This window comes from Epinephelus moara, chromosome 2 (assembly GCF_006386435.1).
Source record: "Epinephelus moara isolate mb chromosome 2, YSFRI_EMoa_1.0, whole genome shotgun sequence".
Taxonomy (NCBI): Eukaryota; Metazoa; Chordata; class Actinopteri; order Perciformes; family Serranidae; genus Epinephelus; species Epinephelus moara.
In genome coordinates, this window is record NC_065507.1 from 23,131,716 (window position 1) to 23,153,002 (window position 21,287).

At 39.0% G+C, this 21,287-nt stretch overlaps 1 protein-coding gene and 1 long non-coding RNA gene across 49 annotated transcripts in view; one reads left to right on the forward strand and one right to left on the reverse strand.

The window, feature by feature from the left end:
* The window catches only part of LOC126398131 (plasminogen-like), a 192,159-nt gene that overhangs the window by 105,261 nt on the left and 65,611 nt on the right, over positions 1 to 21,287 (forward strand). For 28 of the 48 annotated variants that reach the window (XM_050057357.1, XM_050057527.1, XM_050057551.1 and 25 more), the window contains 8 exons: positions 13,223 to 13,385; positions 13,502 to 13,626; positions 16,028 to 16,163; positions 16,491 to 16,615; positions 17,955 to 18,090; positions 18,207 to 18,331; positions 19,613 to 19,775; positions 19,893 to 20,017. In XM_050057357.1, the coding sequence (XP_049913314.1) occupies positions 13,223 to 13,385; positions 13,502 to 13,626; positions 16,028 to 16,163; positions 16,491 to 16,615; positions 17,955 to 18,090; positions 18,207 to 18,331; positions 19,613 to 19,775; positions 19,893 to 20,017 (1,098 nt within the window). Of the gene's footprint in view, positions 1 to 12,924; positions 13,081 to 13,222; positions 13,386 to 13,501; positions 13,627 to 16,027; positions 16,164 to 16,490; positions 16,616 to 17,954; positions 18,091 to 18,206; positions 18,332 to 19,612; positions 19,776 to 19,892; positions 20,018 to 21,287 lie in introns of those variants that run through there. The other 20 variants (XM_050057425.1, XM_050057660.1, XM_050057555.1 and 17 more) reach the window with 17 other exon arrangements.
* Positions 10,982 to 21,287, reverse strand: part of LOC126398499 (uncharacterized) — a 49,134-nt gene continuing 38,828 nt past the window's right edge. Inside the window, exon 2 of the long non-coding RNA XR_007570780.1 lies at positions 10,982 to 11,944. This is a non-coding gene — a long non-coding RNA (uncharacterized LOC126398499). The remainder of the gene's footprint in view (positions 11,945 to 21,287) is intronic.

Sequence of the window (21,287 nt, forward strand, 5' to 3'; positions counted from 1 at the left end):
TTATTCAAAAGAATTACCAAAGTGAATCAAAATTATATTTAACCTGAAAAAAACGTTTCATACACTTATTTTTATTTTGAATACATTGTTGTATTTTTCAAAATTTAAGATCAACACATGAATTTTCAGTTTCAAATTTTATTTTTTCAAGTACAAAACTTTTGACCCTAATGTAGCTCCATAAATTATAGGCTCTATATTTGTGTTGTATGCATTTCCCCAAATTTCAGCACAATAGACCGAACGCCATACACTTTTTGTTTTATTGTCATTTTAACGGCAAACCATTTTTTCAACTTGATCAGTTTCCTTTCTACCGTTTCTAATAACTCTTTCATGTCATCTCCTGAAACAAAATAAATTTGTATCATCAGCAAATGTTACAAATTTTAACATATTAGATATCTATCTTACAAATATGATTTAAATGAAATATAAATAACTTAGGTCCCAATACCAAACCTTGCGCAACACCACAGGTTGCTTACTTAAAGGAACAGTGTGTTGGGGATATAGTGGCACAAATGGAATATGAAATAATAATTATGTTTTCTTCAGTGTATATTCACCTGAAAATAAGAATCGTCATGTTTTGGTTACCTTAGAACGAGCCATTTATATCTACATAGGGAGCAGGCCCTTGTCCACAGAGATCACCAGATAGCATTTCCATGTTTCTACAGTAGCCCAGATTGGACAAACCAAACGCTGGCTCTCAATAGAATCATTTGTGTTTTCATGTCAGACACTATAGTTAGCAGTCTCCCACGATGAGCAGCATAAAAAAAAATACTGATTCCTTAACAGGGAACTGCTTTATTTACAGTTTTTACCGATTTAAATCACCAGTCCATTTGTTTTGGAGAGCAGGAGACCTCTGCAGATAACTGTACTCCCGGTAAAACTCACCTGAACATCTAGATCAGAAAAAAGGTGAGAACACATTAAGTTATGAGAGAAAAAGGGTGAGCACACATTAGCGGGTGCCATCTTAGCAGTCCATCTGCGACCTGCACAACATCTTAGGAGAGACATTGATTTGACATTGAGGAAGAGACCTCTGCAGATAATTTGTTTCCCGGTAAAAACCTCCTGAACAGTAAACACTGAAGGTCTCCTTACCTGGACAAGTTTCAGCTGGTTATATCTGCAATCTGCAATCCTCACCACTAGATACCAAATCCCAAGAGAGTAGTAATGGGCCAGAAGACATTTCGACTTGTCATAGTAGGAAAAGCACAGGTGAAACTGATGACATTAATGATGCCACAGTTCCATTAAAGGGAAATTTCGGTTTATTTCAACCCGTCTCCTATCGTCCTGAATTAATAAATAAATTAATTAATTAAGACATAATAGTTAGCATGTTAGCCGTTAGCCTAGATACAGCCGGGGCGCATAGTAGCGTCAGACCTGTTAAAACGTAAGTGAACGGGAAACCTTCAAGTGCAAAGTTAGTCCACTAAACAAGCTTTTTTTCCACAAAGACCGCCTCATATCGTTAGGATAAATGTCAGAACATATAGAAAACGACATGTAAACGTGTTGTCTTACCATACCGGTGTGCTACCATGTTTGTTTACCTTTTAGCTCTGCTTTCCAAAGAAAGCAACGAAATATATCTCGCCAGCTCTAGATAAAGCCCAGCTGGATACTACTCTAGGTGGAGGTGTCTCGTCCTCGGTCACATCCAGACCTTGAAAATAAGGCTGCAACCGGTCCCATTCCTTGCAACAGAGGCATTCCTCTTCTGTGGGCACTGGGGCACAGCATTCACAGGTACACCACCAATCTCCAGAGCTACGCAGCCTTGCAGCAGCCATTCCTCCTCTCTTGTCCTCTAACTGTTGCGCCTCTCTCTCTCTCTCTCCTCCTCCTCTGTTCTTCAATTTCACGAAGCTCTTCGTCAGTGTATTCTGGCGCAAATAAATAAGGGCGGCCATCAAACTCTGCAAAATCAAATTCCTCCTCCACAAAGTCGAAGTCTGGCAAAAAGTCAGCCATTATTCTATAAATCTTTCATAAAATAAATGAATGAACTTTTCAGGCTACTGTCCGGTTCTGCCTTCCAGCTGTTGCTGCTTGTTCTCGCGAGATTTCAGGCACGGTATGAGATCGCTGCTTGTTCTCGCGATATTTCGGCCGCGCTTTGGAAAGCAGAGCTAAATGGTAAACAAACATGGCAGCACACCGGTAAGGTAAGACAACACGTTTACATGTCGTTTTCTATATGTTCTCTGACATTTATCCTAACGATATGAGGCGGTCTTTGTGGAAAAAAAGCTTGTTTAGTGGACTAACTTTGCACTTGAAGGTTGCCCGTTCACTTACGTTTTAACAGGTCTGACGCTACTATGCGCCCCGGCTGTATCTAGGCTAACGGCTAACATGCTAACTATTATTTTTATGTCACTAGTCACTTGAAACAAATTTAGGACGATAGGAGACGGGTTGAAATAAACCGAAATTTCCCTTTAAGGGTCCCAAACTATTCCAGCATGCACACCCCTGAATGGAATACATGTATTTTCAGTGCTACTAAAACCTCTTAACAACCTGATGTCCCATATTCGGGTCCCCATAAGGTTTTACTTGACGATTATGATAAGTAAACAACTGCTATATTTGCTTTATTTAAGTAGTTTCTTCATACGACCTGCCGTTTTAAAGCTACACTCCTTGGAGTTTGATTGACCATTTATGAATACAATCGCCACAGTAGGTTCAATAAACACTTTTGTCGGACAAACAAATAAATAAACAGTTGTAACTCACCTGTGAAGCATTATCATAATCCACAGATCAATATGATGCAAACAAAAATGCTGCTTGTACAGTCCTCAAACATTCCCAAAGGTCTGGATGATCTAATTCTCCAGCAAAATATTTAGTCCAAGCACATTTTTACATCCAGAGATATCCATTCACTGCCATTTAATCATTCAAAATGTTTCATTTCTCCTGGTGATGTGCCGAATCATTGTTGTCAAAATGGTAGATGAACTGTGACTTTTTGATTGACACCTCACATGAGCCAACAGAAGCATCCATGCTGTCACTGTGGGCTTCATTAGCCAACGAGGGCCTGTGTTGAAAGACAGTGCTTGCCTATTGGGGTCTCAGAGCCAATCAGTAGCCAGCGATTGGCCCGATGGCTTATTGGTCTTGTAGTCAGTGACACTTCTGACCTTAAGTGCACTTTTAAACAGGTTACTGGCACCTGGAAGATTATAAATGTACAAAAATGATAAACAAATGGCTCCTCTGTATTTTTAAGAAAAACAATCTTTCTTATCAGTTTAGGTTCTCTGGAAGTGTTTTATATACAGTAAGCTCCTAAGTACACGTCTGTCTTTGTTGACTTGTTTTTACCCATATTCACACATTCAGTCCATTGTTTTACCCTCTTTTTTGAAAAGGGCATGTTCCCCTCGGCAGATTTTTTTCCTTTTTACAGCACCTACATGCGCCACATTTTCAAGTTGTTTTTCCAAGATAATATAATGCCTAAAAATCTGTACATCATTTGTGAAAAATATTAGAGTTGTAAGGATAAAAATCATCCTGTAGAGCCTTCATCTGATTTTGTATCTCAAGCCTTGTCCACACATGTTCTCCAAACCTAGAATAATCTAGACATTAACCGTAAGAGCGGTATGTTAAAATGCAAATGACCAAATTTTTCAGTTTTTTCAGTTTTTTTTTTTAACATGGCCTCAGGCCAACCTTTACAACTTCTTCCTATCTAATGTTAAGAGTCTACTAATAGAATCAATTTTTTGTCCATCTAACTATTTTGTTTTATCATTTGTCTGTGCTTTATCCTCACAGGATAACTGCTTGTCATGGCTGTAAACTTTAATTCAGTGTCTGTGTTTCACTTGCAAGAATTCGTGACTCTGAACTTTCTTTATAGTTGAATCGAAATGTGGGACACCAGTCACCAAACCAAAGCGTTGTTTTGGTCGGATCGTAGGAGGCTGCGTGTCTAAACCTCACTCGTGGCCCTGGCAAATCAGCCTCCAGACACCGTGAGTAAAAAGTGTCTTGCAACATTTGCAAAATATGATAAAAGTATAAGTGATATTGGGTTTTTAAAAGATGATGCCCCACTTTGTACCTTTAATGTCTAGGTCTTCAACAGGGGGTCCAGGACCCCCAGGGGGTCCACAGAGTTACTGCATTTTTAAAATTTTTCTTTTTTTCTTTTTTTTTTTAAATCAAAATAGGTCTGAAAATATACATGAACATGAATCAAACATATTTTACCTTTTGCAACAACTTATCTTTGTGAAAGTGGAGTTTCCTCCCTCACCTACCTGAAAAGCAAATACACCTTAAGACTGCAGCCTGAGGCTGATATGGCCTTCTGCCTGACCTCCACCTGTCCAATTTAATATGCAGTGCAATTTATACTATACATGTAGGAAGGGGGTCCCTGCTCCATCTTTCTTTCAGCTAAAGGGTCCTTAGCCTAAAAAATGTTGAAGGCCCTTCTCTAATGTATACAATGGGGTCACAGAATTAACCATCAGTTTCTTTCTATTTCACCAAGCATGACGTTGTTTTATTGTCAGTGTCAGAATCCCAAAAATGGACCATGCACCAAACTGGCCAATCCCAGTGATGGGACTGCTTTCAAACCATTACAGTTACATAATTTTGTGAAATGAAGATTGTGTTATATTGTTTAGTGTGGTGAAAAAATATATCCGACTATCATGGCAGAAACACTTTATATTACTACATCAAAATAAAGAAAAAACAATAGAAATTAGTATTGAATATTATTGAAACAAATACACAATGTGTGTAAAAAAAAAAAAAAAGGAGCCTCAAAATTGGAGAAACCGGTCTAGTGTGTAGTATTCAGTGGCATCTAGCAGTGAGGTTGCTAAAGTAAAACCTTTTACATGTACCAAGTGTGCAGGAGAACTATAGGAAGAGGACCTTCTTCGTATGTTGATATAAACGGCTTGTTGGGATTCACTGGACCACAGATGATTTGTCATTTGTTAAAATCTAAACTGGACATGTGAAGGCTTCTTCTCTTGCCATCTGAATTGGCAAGAGACCTCACGTTCTTTGTTCTTCAAACAAAGACAGCTATTTGGCCCTTATCTGTATCAGTATGCCTCATTCTGTGACCCAAGTAAGAGACCAGTCTTCAAGCCTGATTGGACAGTACTTTTACAGTGCCATGTGACTCTGTGATGTCACCAGGCAAATTGCAGGAGAAGTTCTGCTCTCACACACAGTTTTTTTATCCTCCTGGACCACGACCTGCCCTCGCTCCCAGCAGGAGCAAAACCAGTACACCAGAGAAGTTAGTGGGCCAAACACAAGGTTTGCAAATAACTTTCCAGCAACAAGAAGAACCAAGTTGAGTTAGCACCTTAACGTCAAACTCTGCAAGGACCCCGAATGATCGGCTTCCTTGGTACCTTTGTAACATAGTCAGAGCTCTATCCAGCTTTCCTCTGCCAGCTAACAAAAGCAGCACATCACAAAGTGACTCTTTCTTCCATCCATTCAAGGTTTGGTAACGTAACAACTGGGCATAGCATTATGACAGATGTACAGGCTAAGCAAGACTGTTTAACTTTGCCAATTGTGATTTTATGCTGTTTATTGAGTCATTGTTGTGATTATTGCAGTTAGGTTATTGGTTAGTTGGCTTCGCCAAAGCTACGTGATGTTAGTTTGCTAATGCTTTTAACAGACAGAGTCTTGCATGCAACTAAACATCCTCTACACTAATCCAAACCTTTTGCAACACAAATCAGACAAGTTGGCTTTCAACAGAGCTACATCCAAAGAGGCAACTCAAAGTTCCCACTTCTTTGTCTTTGTCCTGACAAAGGTCGAGAAACCCTCCCCCAGTCTGAAGCCAGCTTTGATTCAGCCATCTTGTAGTTCTCTGTTGTCAGCCATTTTGTTTGTAGGCCAACCGGCCCTTTGTTTTACACACCCGCTTCTCTCTCTCTCTCTCTCTCTCTCTCTCTCTCTCTTTCTCACACACACACACACACACACACACACACAAAAATATATTTTTAGAATCATACCTGCTGTGGGTTTAATATTGCACAAGAGTGAATGAATAGTCACCCTCTGCTACATCAAGAGCTCTGAAATCCTTCAGGCTTTACAATTAATTTTGGTTATGTTTATTAATTCAATTGTTAATCAAAATTCCAAATTGATAGTTTAGTGAACTTTATGAGACTGATAACATTAATTGGCTATCATTTTTACCTTTTCGGGAATGGTCCCCCTGTCCCTGTGTGAAGCAAAATACTATAGATTCCCAACAGGCTCATTCTAATGTAACACAAATATGACTAGTCTTATTTTCAGGTTATAAACTAATGAAAATATAGTTGTGAATATTATATTCCATTTCTGTGAATAGATGCCCCTAAATCCTACACCCTGGACCTTTAACAGTGGATACTGGCTGATATGTTACAATATTTTATTCATTCATTCATTTTTTTCAAAGGGTCATATTATATTTTTCCCTTCTGTTTTACTTAACTACATTTCTGTGTGTCTCTTTCTACCAGTGAGGGATCTCATTTCTGTGGGGGAAGTCTGATTGACCATCAGTGGGTCCTTACTGCTGCACACTGCCTGCACCAGTGAGATGATTAAAAAGAAAAACAACCAAAGACTAAATCCTGATAACTACTGTACAGCTTGTGTGTAGATTTATAAACGTGTTGTGTACTGTAGGTCTGAGGACCCTTCATACTACAAGGTACTCCTGGGTGTCCAAAACCTGTCAGGCAATGAGCCATCGCGACAGGAAAGGAACGTGGAGAAAGTGATACGCGAACCCAACAATACCGACATTGCTCTGCTCAAACTGCAGAGGTAAAAACTGGACTGATCATCCTACTGTCACCACTGGTTCAAATATTAATAATCATAGTGGCTCTGATGCAACTATCCTTCCTTAACTCACTATTGCTACTCAGTGGTGGAAAGTCACCAAGTTATTTTACTCAGGTACTGTATTTGCACTTTACTGGAGTATTTCCATTTGCAGATACTCTGAACTTCTACTCCACTACATCTCAGTGGCACTTATTGTACTTTTTACTGCACTACACGTATCTGATAACTTTATCTAATTGGTACTTTTCAGATTCAGATTAACAATACAGAATTGATCAACAAATGAAATATTATTATGTTACCCAGAAGTACATAACCATCAGTATGCAACGTAATGAAAATAAGCTCCACCTTTAGCAGCTGCACCAACAGCACGGTGTACACATTATTGCATCAATATTATAATCCAATAATACAATATACATTAATCTGAAATGGGCCCTACTACATAATGATGATTTGCCTGTACATGCTTATACGTGTGTACTTTTATTTAAGTAACAGTTTGAATGCATGACTTTTACTCATAACTGAGTATATCTACACTGTGGTATTGGTATTTTTAAGTAGAAGATCTGAGTACTTCTTCCACCACTGGTGTTTTGTGTGTTTTCAGCCCTGCAATGATAAATGACCAAGTCCTGCCAGTTTGTCTGCCAGAGCAGGACTACATTGTTCCCACTAGAACTGAGTGTTATGTCACGGGATGGGGTCGAACCCAAGGTACAGTACGTTGTGTGTGTCTGTGTCTTGTACTATCTTTGTGAGGACCAATTTAGGACATGCTGGCCAGCCCTCACTTCTTCTCAAATGTTTTCAGAAACATATTTTAGTGTTCTGTTTAGCTGTAAAATGAGAAAGTTGGTCTGGCTGGTGGGCATGCTTGGTTCTTCTGTACACTGTGCTGTGTCCAACATGGTGGCCAGGTCACAAGCATTCTTATTTTACAGCTAAACAGTATACTGAGGTGCGTTTCTGAAAATATTTGAGGCCACAAATGTGCAATGCAGCTACAGAATCTTTATTCATATTTGACCAGCGTTGCCTAGTTTGACAGATCCCTGATTAACAGCTGTGTTAGAGACGCCTTGGCCCCGGTAGATTCTAGTGAATGCCATTAAAGGCAATAAAGGCAGTAGAAAGAGGTGAGAGGGGTTTTTTTTCACAGACCATCTGTCTCATAGAATACAGTGACAGTTTGCAATATGATAGTTATTTTCATAAAAGTTACCAGTTACCATAAAAGGTCCTGGGAGTGGACCTGGAGTCTCTACTGGAGGTGTCAGGGAGGAGGCTGCTGAAAAAAAGTACTCAATATTCTGGACAATGCCTCTCACTCCCTGCATGTCAATCAGGAGTCCTATCAGAGCTGAATCAAAGGACACCAACAGCAATACTCACCTATATTAGGTGCACTATAAATTAATATGATGCACATTACTACTTTTCAATATCTTGTGCAATATTATTCTTCAATATCACGTTATTTCCCACAATTTTAGTTTTTTCCAGCATTTTAGTTAATTTTAGTAACTCTTGTACTTATCTCGTACACCTGTAGTTACTGTAGAAGGCACTGGTTTTTGCTTCTGCTCCTTGAAAACACTTCTGTCTAACAACAATATTTTTCTCCAAAATCAAGGTAAAAGCTCTGGAGACTCTTTAGGTTGCTCTTTAATTTTTTTAAAGGTAAAGTTTCAAAGGTGATTGAAAAAGACAAGAATTATCAATTGTAAAAGCCCAATAAGTAGAAATGATTCCTTATTCAAGCCAAAGTTAACACATTTTATTACATTTGTTGCTTTTTCGATTAAGAATACCCCAGATAGTCTAAAACTATAAACTGGATAACTATGTTGAGGTGTGTTGCAGGTACGGGAGGTGAAGGTGTCCTGAAGGAAACTGGGGTTCCTGTGATCGAGAACAAGGTCTGTAATCGTCCATCGTACATGAACGGCTTAATCAAGGACCATGAGATGTGTGCTGGAATCAACGAGGGAGGAATGGACGCCTGCCAGGTATGAAAAACTACAAAAACTGGGGACCATCTTAGAAAACTACATAGTGCTGTGTTTTGCTGTTGACCATGGTCTCTTTTGTGATACAGTAGCATTTTATTTAGTATTAGGACATTACAGACCTGGAAAATAAAACATTACTTTTATTAAAATCTAATTATTATGAAGTAAAATCATTCAGCCACATTGTTCAGTACAACTGCCCATTATGTTACTTCACTGGACTAAACTGTCCGAGCAAGTGGCTTCTTGTTCTAATGGACTCACAGAGCGCAGCACTTCATTAACTACATGTTATTGTAATCAACTGCAATGATTGCCAAAGGTGTAATATAAGACCCAGTGTATATGATTTTAGATATAAATCTTGACTTGTCTGTACATATTTTACCTACATCTGTTAGTGAATGTACATTTTCCATATCTCTGTCACTTGTAGTTCTGTGATCTAAAACTTTTCTTCCTTCATGCTTCACTGGTGTTCTTTTCCAGTCTAGTTTTGGACTGAAAACTATTTGTTCTCCTTGCAGGGTGACAGCGGTGGTCCTCTGGTGTGTAATAGCCAGAACAGTTACATCCTGCAGGGTGTGACTTCATGGGGTATTGGATGCGCCACTCCTATGAGACCTGGCGTCTATGCTCGAGTCTCCACGTTTGTCGACTGGATCAACAAAGCCATCAATGAAAATTAAAAACTGTCTTAAAATAATACAGTAGCTTCAGTCATAGAAAGTGACTGTTCATTGTGCTTTTTGAAGATACTTTAACATGCATGTACATCTGCTCTAACATGACTACTTCAGTTTGTTTCCTGGGCTTGTCTGATGTCAAGAGATGTTTTGTTTTCCTAGTGGACCAATAGTCATCATTTAGGGCCATTAGTCGACTAGTCGCCCACATGTTTACACAATTAAAGTAATTATCAAATTATATAGTTCAAGGTCTAAGAAAAATAGTATCAGTAACGTTGTTAACACTGTGCTACATTACAGAGAAATACAAAACCGTACTAATGACCCTTCATTAATATAGGCCTATATTTTATCTACAAGTGCACATCACACACTGAGCGAGCCGCCTGTTAATGACGCTGTCGGCAAAGCAGTAATGATTGTGCTAAGTGGCTAATGGGCATGTAGCTACTTCCATGTTTCAGATGATACGTCATGTTTGTAGTCAATGAATGATAGACAAATGTTTGCTTGCAGAGTTTACATATCACCTTGGGTTCGTCCTTCACCTTCTCAAAATGATCCCACACTTTGGATTTCCTGCCCGACATGTTATTAACCAGCCTGTGGAATAACCGCAGGTACCAGCCCTGGAAACTAGAGGCCGTACACATGCTGCGTCTTTAAGATAGATAGATAGATAGATAGATAGATAGATAGATAGATAGATAGATAGCCTTTATTGTCCCATGGGGAAATTTGTTTTCACAAACTGTCACAACATTTGGGTACACAAAACACCACCAACACACANTAGATAGATAGATAGCCTTTATTGTCCCATGGGGAAATTTGTTTTCAAAAACTGTCACAACATTTGGGTACACAAAACACCACCAACACACACAATGCACAAACACCACCAGACATTGAACAACCGACACATATATCACACTCAGGAGGGCTGGGTCCACATGAGGTTATTGGGAACTGCCTGAAAAACACTGTGTGCTACTCTTGTGCTTTTTTTTGTGCCAGCTTTCAAGACCGCGGTGGCAGATTGTGTCTGAGGTTGCTAAGCAACCCTAACAAGCATGGTACAGCCTATTTACCAGAAATCCTGAGTATAAAGCTCATTTTCTTCCCGGCGCTGTTTATAAGTCTGTAGACCTATCGTCTGTGGGACAGATGTAAAGCTGTGGGTAGCCCTACACTAACATGATCAACTTTTCCATATTTATCACAGACTGATATTTACAGAAGAAGGGAAAGATATCTGTCGGCTGTGATTGGTTTGTAACGTGTCTCCTGTCTGACTGCTGAGCGTGGCCTCTTCCTGTGTCTGTCCTTTCAAATTAAAATCCCACATGGTCCGGTCATACAGGTTTTGATTACTGACCTTCCTGGTCGACTATTGTTTGGTCGACTATCAGGGGGCAGCCCTAGCTCCTTGTGCTGCATGTACTGTTCTGCTCCAACATGACTACTTCAGTTTGTTTTCTAGTCTTGTCTGATGTCAACAGATGTTTTGTTTCCTCTGGTGTATACACAATAAGCCAATCACGTGTCTGGTTTTGGCATGTAAAGGTGTCTCTCTGTAAAAATAAAACTTAATACAAATGAAATGGAGGAGTCATGCTTCAAAGCAAATGTATATAAAAATACTTCCTTGGTTTTAGCTGAGGTCAAATCTATACATACATGCATGGAGAGACAGTCACACAGCTGTTGAGACAATTGTTTAGCTTTTTGATAACAGGAGCCAAAGGCGTCAAGTTCACGTTTATGTGGCTAATGTTAGCTAGCCCTGGATCACAGGGTGTCCTCTGCCTCACTCCCTGTTGTGAGTTAATAGGTGTTTTATATTTTGGCTAAAACCTCATGAACCGTGAGTAAAATTACAGTTACACAGTGTGTTTCTGGATGATGCTGATGTGATTGATATGGGCCACACCCATTTGCGCCTATAAAAAATGTCTCGCCGTTGTAGAATTTTTTGTTTAACGCAATTTTAGCTTCTTTTGGCATGTATTTCGTCTCATCTTCACCTAGCTTATTGCATATCATATTTCGATGGCCCTGAACCAAACTTCTGAAATGTATTGCCGGATGCAGTTAATGAGCCATAACCCATATTTTCCCACAGGGAGCACTGCAGAAGTTATTTGCACAATTCTATTGACTTTTATAAAAGAAACTTGGTAAACAAGTTCTCTATGAGCACGTGCATGTCATATATCAGCATGGCACCAATAGCCCCACCTTAAATGTAGTATTCCATGGTAACCAAAATCAGTAAAGTTTAACAGATGGGGATGCTGAACAAGTTGATAGCATTTGATACAAATTCACCTGTAGCTGGCACTGAAAGATCGAAAAAGTTGTTGTGGAAGCAGCAGCTGGCAAAAGCCTCAGCTGGGGGCAACGGCAGAAGCAGACAGAATTCAGTTCTCTCTGATTTAAAATCATCATCAATTGTTTGTTTTTTGCCTATTCACCAATTACTACAAGGACGAAGCAGCGAACCCATAGACATACCAGCCTGGATCAATGTCCTGTATTCAAATATAAAAAATGAAGAAATAAAATAACTATTATCATACTTCAAGTGTTAAGAATAAGAAGTGCTCATTATGTAGGAAAATCAACTGAGAGCCTCCTTCAGGACATATATTCACAGAAGCCTCTCATCATTACCTTAGTCAAGAATTTCAACGTGTTAGCCCTAAAGATTTTTTTTGTTGAAGAAAGACAGTGGCGCAATTTCCGAGCACTGAACAGTTGTTACTGTAACCTAACACCCACTCAAGAGTCTAAAGTATGATGTTTTGTAATATTGCTTGTTTGCAGTTGAGGGCACTAGTCCCTTTTAGTTGAAGATTAACTTCATTTTACACATTGATAAGATTTAATCTAGATCACATTGTATCCATCAGTCAAATGACAATCAAGTCTGTATTATAATATATTACTATGACAAATACACACATGTATTACCATTAAAGAACATTAAACCATTTACTTATACTATTATTACAGTTTTAATGTCACACAGGACACACCATACCAACATGCTCAGGATGGATGAGAATTCCACTGAAGTGGTAAAGAGAAAGAATTGGCATATTGATAAGGAGTAAAGTAAAGTAAAGTAATCTTTATTTATTTAGTGCATTTCATACACAATAAACAGCAACACAATGTGCCTCATATATAAATGAGATATAATAAAAAATAAATAAAAAAACAACAGAAAAGGTACTCAGCATTTTACTGGAGGTCACGTGATTGAAAGAAGCCTGATGTTTGTTTGCTGTTCTTGTTTGGCCAATGATTGACTAAAAATAGATTAAAATTGTCCTATTTATTTTTCTGAGATGCTAAAGGAGGGCAGTCACATCCCAGGAGGTACCTCGGTGACTTTGTCAGCTGCCTCATCATGGACCTGTGCAAACTAGTTTTGCTCCTGGTAGCCCTAACCTGCACTGGTAAGATATAATGGTACCTTTGAATGACAATTATGAGTAGTTTACAATAATTTAAGTGCCCTAAATTATAAATAAAAGTAAGATAGACATTACTTTGCTTCACTGTGAGAGGAAAGCATCTCATCTCATCTTCTATGCTCAGCATCTGAACCTCCCACCGTCATCCCAGATCAGACCTGTGTCACCGATAAAGGTGAAGCATACCGAGGCACCACTGCTGTAACTGAATCTGGCAAAACATGCCAGAGCTGGTCGGCTCAGACGCCACACCAACATAGCCGCACACCAGACAACTATCCTGACAAGTAAGAGCTACTGTAACTGAGAAATGTTGTTTTTCATAAAAGAGGGACCTATGGCATGTTGTCTTTATTGTTTAGTTTGCCTGTGTTTATCATCATTACTGTCTGTTGTTTGTCAGAGGCCTGGTTAACAACTACTGTCGTAACCCTGGCAATGAGAAGAAACCCTGGTGTTACACTACTGACCCTAACAGCCGCTGGGAGTACTGCAGTGTGCCGCGCTGTGAGGATGCAGCCCGACCAGGTATAACAGTGCTCAATTATGATGAGTTTTTTACCCAGTAACGATAACATTAATGACAGTGGAGATGATGGTAGATTAGAGACCACACTGTTGAATAAAGACAAGTGCAGCATTGCTTGTTCAAAATACACCTGTTTGGAACAGGCTGACTGCTTGGCCTGTGGTATTGGTGCTTGCAGCTTTCAGGTGAACGACTCATACAAGCATCGTCACACTCAACACTGCGCTAGCTTGGGTTCTGAGCAACACACCTGGGCTCCAAACAGCTGGAGATTTATTATGATGTTGACATATGAAAAATGTTGAATAATGTTGTTATTCTTATTCATTGTACCCTGAAATAACTTACAAAAAGCCCCCAAAGAGCTTTAAAAAATAGCTAAAAAAAATCATTTGGCTAAAAGCCAATTTTAGAGATGGTCTCCTTCTCATAAAACTTGACTGCTTGAATCACCTCTCAGAAATCCAGTTAAATGCCTGACAGTGTAGGATTGGAACAGGACTGGGGTGAACTCATCCTTTAAAAAATCCATTCCCCGTCTTAAGATATAAACAAATTAGATCAAATAGACATTCCATTCAGTTTCATTGGGTCATTGTATGAATATCAAAGACCTCAACAGCTTTATTGTACGCCTGTTTGACTGAGTCCATGTTATGTTTACGTATGTAGATGTATTAATGCACCCATTTGTGGTTTGACATAATCCGGATCAGAGGATTTTTTTTTTTTCACTTGAGAGTAAAAATGTAAAAATGTGTCTTGGCTGCACAGGTGCAGAATTATGAGGAAATGTAACCACTAAAGGCATTTACAAGCAATAAGAACTATAGAAAATATGTACATGCACATTTTGAATAAAGGTGTGAGTTAAGTGCCTTGTGATGTTTAACCACTTCCTGTTGCAGGACCATCAAAATGACAGACTGACTTTGGATCGCAACCCGAGGAAGAAAAGAATACACCATATCATTATTTGACAAAAATAAATCATTAAACGTAGTACATCATTTCAGTTATAGCACAGAGGTGCTGTATCTGCAGCTTACAAATATTTAACACAACACACCTACTCACTGATACATTCAATAATTATTTTGTGTGTGTGTGTGTGTGTGTGTGTGTGTGTGTGTGTGTGTGTGTGTGTGTGTGTGTGTGTGTGTGTGTATTTACATTCATCAAATCAATGACTGGATGTGCCAAAATTTTCTCCAGCTAAATCCAGAAAAGACAGAGGTATTAATTTTTGGCCCTAGAAATGAAAGGGCAAAGATCAGCGCCCACCATGGCTCTATGTCATTGACAGCTACAAATCAAGCCAGAAATCTTGGTGTTATTATTGACTCAGACCTGAACTTCAACAGCCATTTAAAGTTTATTACTAAATCTGCCTATTACCACCTCAAAAATATAGCTAGAATTAAGGGGATTCTGTCTGAACAAGACATGGAAAAACTTATTCATGCATTCATTTTTAGTAGGTTGGATTATTGCAATGGCTTAGTTACAGGCCTTAACAAAAAATCAATCAGACAGCTGCAGCTGATTCAGAACGCTGCCGCCAGAGTCCTTACAAACACCAGGAAACTGGACCACATTACACCGGTCATTAAATCGCTACACTGGCTTCCTGTGAGTCAAAGAATAGATTTTAAAATCTTACTGCTGGTCTACAAAGCCCTCAATGGTCTCTGACCAAAATACATGCTTGATCTACTGGTTCCCTACGAAGCATCCAGACCCCTTAGGTCATCTGGAACTGGTTTGTTGTGTGTTCCAAGAACAAGAACCACGCAAGGTGAGGCAGCATTCAGTTATTATGCTCCTCACCTGTGGAACAAACTTCCTGTAGATCTGAGGTCTGCTCAAACTGTCAGCTCCTTTAAATCAGGGCTAAAAACACTATTGTTTACTGAAGCATACTCTTAGATAAATACTTACCTGCTGTATTCTACTGCCCGTACTTTTAAACTACACACTGCTGATTTATGCCTTTTATTATTCTACTTCTTTTCTTATCCTGACTGTTCAATGTATTGAGCCTGTTTTTGTTTTATGTTACTGTATTTTATTATTATCACTATCATTCTCAATTTCTATTTCCCTTTTTAATCGACTGTTTTCATTGTTTTAAATTGTGTCTTGTTCCTTTTAATGTCTCTGTAAAGCACTTTGAATTACCTTGTGTTGAATTGTGCTATTCAAATAAACTTGCCTTGCCTTGCCTTGCCTAAAATGGTTACAGCAGCTATTTAGTAATTATTATTTTCACAGTCAGTTTCATTTTGTAATTTGACATTATTTAAAGCACCACTACTTAACTTGTATTTTCTTTGAGTTCTATAACCAATTCATCTCATCTTCTGTGCTCATCATCCGAACCTCCCACCATCATTCCAGATCAGACCTGTGTCACCGGTAAAGCTGAAGCATACCGAGGCACCACTGCTGTAACTGAATCTGGCAAAACATGCCAGAGCTGGTCGACTCAGACGCCACACCAACATAGCCGCACACCAGACAAGTATCCCGGAAAGTAAGAGCTACTGTAACTGAGAAATGTTGTTTTTCATAAAAGAGGGACCTATGGCATGTTGTCTTTATTGTTTAGTTTGCCTGTGTTTATCATCATTACTGTCTGTTGTTTGTCAGAGGCCTGGTTAACAACTACTGTCGTAACCCTGGCAATGAGAAGAAACCCTGGTGTTACACTACTGACCCTAACAGCCGCTGGGAGTACTGCAGTGTGCCGCGCTGTGAGGATGCAGCCCGACCNTTTTTCATAAAAGAGGGACCTATGGCATGTTGTCTTTATTGTTTAGTTTGCCTGTGTTTATCATCATTACTGTCTGTTGTTTGTCAGAGGCCTGGTTAACAACTACTGTCGTAACCCTGGCAATGAGAAGAAACCCTGGTGTTACACTACTGACCCTAACAGCCGCTGGGAGTACTGCAGTGTGCCGCGCTGTGAGGATGCAGCCCGACCAGGTATAACAGTACTCAATTATGATGAGTTTTTTACCCAGTAACGATAACATTAATGACAGTGGAGATGATGGTAGATTAGAGACCACACTGTTGAATAAAGACAAGTGCAGCATTGCTTGTTCAAAATACACCTGTTTGGAACAGGCTGACTGCTTGGCCTGTGGTATTGGTGCTTGCAGCTTTTAGGTGAACGACTCATACAAGCATCGTCACACTCAACACTGCGCTAGCTTGGGTTCTGAGCAACACACCTGGGCTCCAAACAGCTGGAGATTTATTATGATGTTGACATATGAAAAATGTTGAATAATGTTGTTATTCTTATTCATTGTACCCTGAAATAACTTACAAAAAGCCCCCAAAGAGCTTTAAAAAATAGCTAAAAAAAATCATTTGGCTAAAAGCCAATTTTAGAGATGGTCTCCTTCTCATAAAACTTGACTGCTTGAATCACCTCTCAGAAATCCAGTTAAATGCCTGACAGTGTAGGATTGGAACAGGACTGGGGTGAACTCATCCTTTAAAAAATCCATTCCCCGTCTTAAGATATAAACAAATTAGATCAAATAGACATTCCATTCAGTTTCATTGGGTCATTGTATGAATATCAAAGACCTCAACAGCTTTATTGTACGCCTGTTTGACTGAGTCCATGTTATGTTTACGTATGTAGATGTATTAATGCACCCATTTGTGGTTTGACATAATCCGGATCAGAGGATTTTTTTTTTTTCACTTGAGAGTAAAAATGTAAAAATGTGTCTTGGCTGCACAGGTGCAGAATTATGAGGAAATGTAACCACTAAAGGCATTTACAAGCAATAAGAACTATAGAAAATATGTACATGCACATTTTGAATAAAGGTGTGAGTTAAGTGCCTTGTGATGTTTAACCACTTCCTGTTGCAGGACCATCAAAATGACAGACTGACTTTGGATCGCAACCCGAGGAAGAAAAGAATACACCATATCATTATTTGACAAAAATAAATCATTAAACGTAGTACATCATTTCAGTTATAGCACAGAGGTGCTGTATCTGCAGCTTACAAATATTTAACACAACACACCTACTCACTGATACATTCAATAATTATTTTGTGTGTGTGTGTGTGTGTGTGTGTGTGTGTGTGTGTGTGTGTGTGTGTGTGTGTGTGTATTTACATGCATAAAAATGGTTACAGCAGCTATTTAGTAATTATTATTTTCACAGTCAGTTTCATTTTGTAATTTGACATTATTTAAAGCACCACTACTTAACTTGTATTTTCTTTGAGTTCTATAACCAATTCATCTCATCTTCTGTGCTCATCATCCGAACCTCCCACCGTCATCCCAGATCAGACCTGTTTCACCGGTAAAGGTGAAGCATACCGAGGCACCACTGCTGTAACTGAATCTGGCAAAACATGCCAGGGCTGGTCGGCTCAGACGCCACACCAACATAGCCGCACACCAGACAACTATCCCGGAAAGTAAGAGCTACTGTAACTGAGAAATTTTGTTTTTCATAAAAGAGGGACCTATGGCATGTTGCCTTTATTGTTCGGTTTGCCTGTGTTTATCAGTATTACTGTCTGTTGTTTGTCAGAGGCCTGGTTAACAACTACTGTCGTAACCTTGATGATGAGAAGAAACCCTGGTGTTACACTACTGACCCTGACAGCCGCTGGGAGTACTGCAGTGTGCAGAGCTGTGAGGATGCAGTCCGACCAGGTATAACAGTACTCAATTATGATGAGTTTTTTACCCAGTAATGATAACATTAATGACAGTGGAGATGCTGGTAGATTAGAGACCACACTGTTGAATAAAGACAAGTGCAGTGCTTGTTCAAAATACACCTGTTTGGAACAGGCCGACTGCTTGGCCTGTGGTATTGGTGCTTGCAGCTTTCAGGTGAACGACTCATACAAGCATCGTCACACTCAACACTGCGCTAGCTTGGGTTCTGAGCAACACACCTGGGCTCCAAACAGCTGGAGATTTATTATGATGTTGACATATGAAAAATGTTGAATAATGTTGTTATTCTTATTCATTGTACCCTGAAATAACTTACAAAAAGCCCCCAAAGAGCTTTAAAAAATAGCTAAAAAAAATCATTTGGCTAAAAGCCAATTTTAGAGATGATCTCCTTCTCATAAAACTTGACTGCTTGAATCACCTCTCAGAAATCCAGTTAAATGCCTGACAGTGTAGGATTGGAACAGGACTGGGGTGAACTCATCCTTTAAAAAATCCATTCTGCATCTTAAGATATAAACAAATTAGATCAAATAGACATTCCATTCAGTTTCATTGGGTCATTGTATGAATATCAAAGACCTCAACAGCTCTATTGTACGCCTGTTTGACTGAGTCCATGTTATGTTTACATATGTAGATGTATTTATGCATTCATTTGTGATTTGACATAATCCGGATCAGAGGATTTTTTTTTTCACTTGACAGTAAAAATGTAAAAATGTGTCTTGGCTGCACAGGTGCAGAATTATGAGGAAATGTAACCACTAAAGGCATTTACAAGCAATAAGAACTATAGAAAATATGTACATGCACATTTTGAGTAAAGGTGTGAGTTAAGTCCCTCGTGATGTTTAACCACTTCCTGTTGCAGGACCATCAAAATGACAGACTGACTTTGCATCGCAACCTGAGGAAGAAAAGAATACACCACATCATTATTTGACAAAAATAAATCATTAAACGTAGTACATCATTTCAGTTATAGCACAGAGGTGCTGTATCTGCAGCTTACAAATATTTAACACAACACACCTGCTCACTAATACATTCAATAATTATTTTGTGTGTGTGTGTGTGTGTGTGTGTGTGTGTATATTTACATGCATAAAAATGGTTACAGCAGCTATTTAGTAATTATTATTTTCACAGTCAGTTTCATTTTGTAATTTGACATTATTTAAAGCACCACTACTTAACTTGTGTTTTCTTTGAGTTCTATAACCAATCCATCTCATCTTCTGTGCTCAGCATCCGAACCTCCCACCATCATTCCAGATCAGACCTGTTTCACCGGTAAAGGTGAAGCATACCAAGGCACCACTGCTGTAACTGAATCTGGCAAAACATGCCAGGGCTGGTCGGCTCAGACACCACACCAACACAGCCACACACCAGACAACTATCCTGACAAGTAAGAGCTACTGTAACTGAGAAATTTTGTTTGTTTCTAAAAGAGGGACCTATGGCATGTTGTCTTTATTGTTTAGTTTGCCCGTTTTTATCATTATTACTGTCTGTTTTTTGTCAGAGGCCTGGTTAACAACTACTGTCGTAACCCTGATAATGATAAGAATCCCTGGTGTTACACTACTGACCCTGACAGCCGCTGGGAGTACTGCAGTGTGCAGAGCTGTGAGGATGCAGCCCGACCAGGTATAACAGTACTCAATTATGATGAGTTTTTTACCCAGTAATGATAACATTAATGACAGTGGAGATGATGGTAGATTAGAGACCACACTGTTGAATAAAGACAAGTGCAACATTGCTTGTTCAAAATACACCTGTTTGGAACAGGCCGACTGCTTGGCCTGTGGTATTGGTGCTTGCAGCTTTCAGGTGAACGACTCATACAAGCATCGCCACACTCAACACTGCGCTAGCTTGGGTTCTGAGCAACACACCTGGGCTCCAAACAGCTGGAGATTCATTATGATGTTGACATATGAAAAATGTTGAATAATGTTGTTATTCTTATTCATTGTACCCTGAAATAACTTACAAAAAGCCCCCAAAGAGCTTTAAAAAATAGCTAAAAAACCCCCAATTTGGCTAAAAGCCAATTTCAGAGATGATCTCCTTCTCATAAAACCTGACTGCTTGAATCACCTCTCAGAAATCCAGTTAAATGCCTGACAGTGTAGGATTGGAACAGGACTGGGGTGAACTCATCCTTTAAAAAATCCATTCTGTGTCTTAAGATATAAACAAATTAGATCAAATAGACATTCCATTCAGTTTCATTGGGTCATTGTATGAATATCAAAGACCTCAACAGCTCTATTGTACGCCTGTTTGACTGAGTCCATGTTATGTTTACGTATGTAGATGTATTTATGCACCCATTTGTGGTTTGACATAATCCGGATCGGAGGATTTTTTTTTCACTTGAGAGTAAAAATGTTAAAATGTGTCTAATGTGTAGTAAGAGCTACTGTAACTGAGAAATTTTGTTTTTCATAAAAGAGGGACCTATGGCATGTTGCCTTTATTGTTTGCTTTGCCTGTGTTTATCATCATTTCTGTCTGATGTTTGTCAGAGGCCTGGTTAACAACTACTGTCGTAACCCTGGCAATGAGAGGAGACCCTGGTGTTACACTTGTTGGGGTCAGCATATATTTACCTCACAAGGTGGCACCAAATATGGAAATAATTAATAATTATTATTAATAATTAATAATTATGTCAAATAATGTGACTTAATTAACATTAAATCACCTCGTGGGGCACCATTCCAGTAAAGGCACCATTCCCGTAAAGGGAAAAATGATAGCCAGTTAAAGATATCAGTCTCATAAAATAGGCTAAACTATTAATTTGGAGTTTGATTAATAATTAAATTAATGACAACAACCAAAATTAACGGTAATGCCTGAAGGATTTTGGAGTTCTTGACGCAGCAGAGGTTGACTATTCATTCAC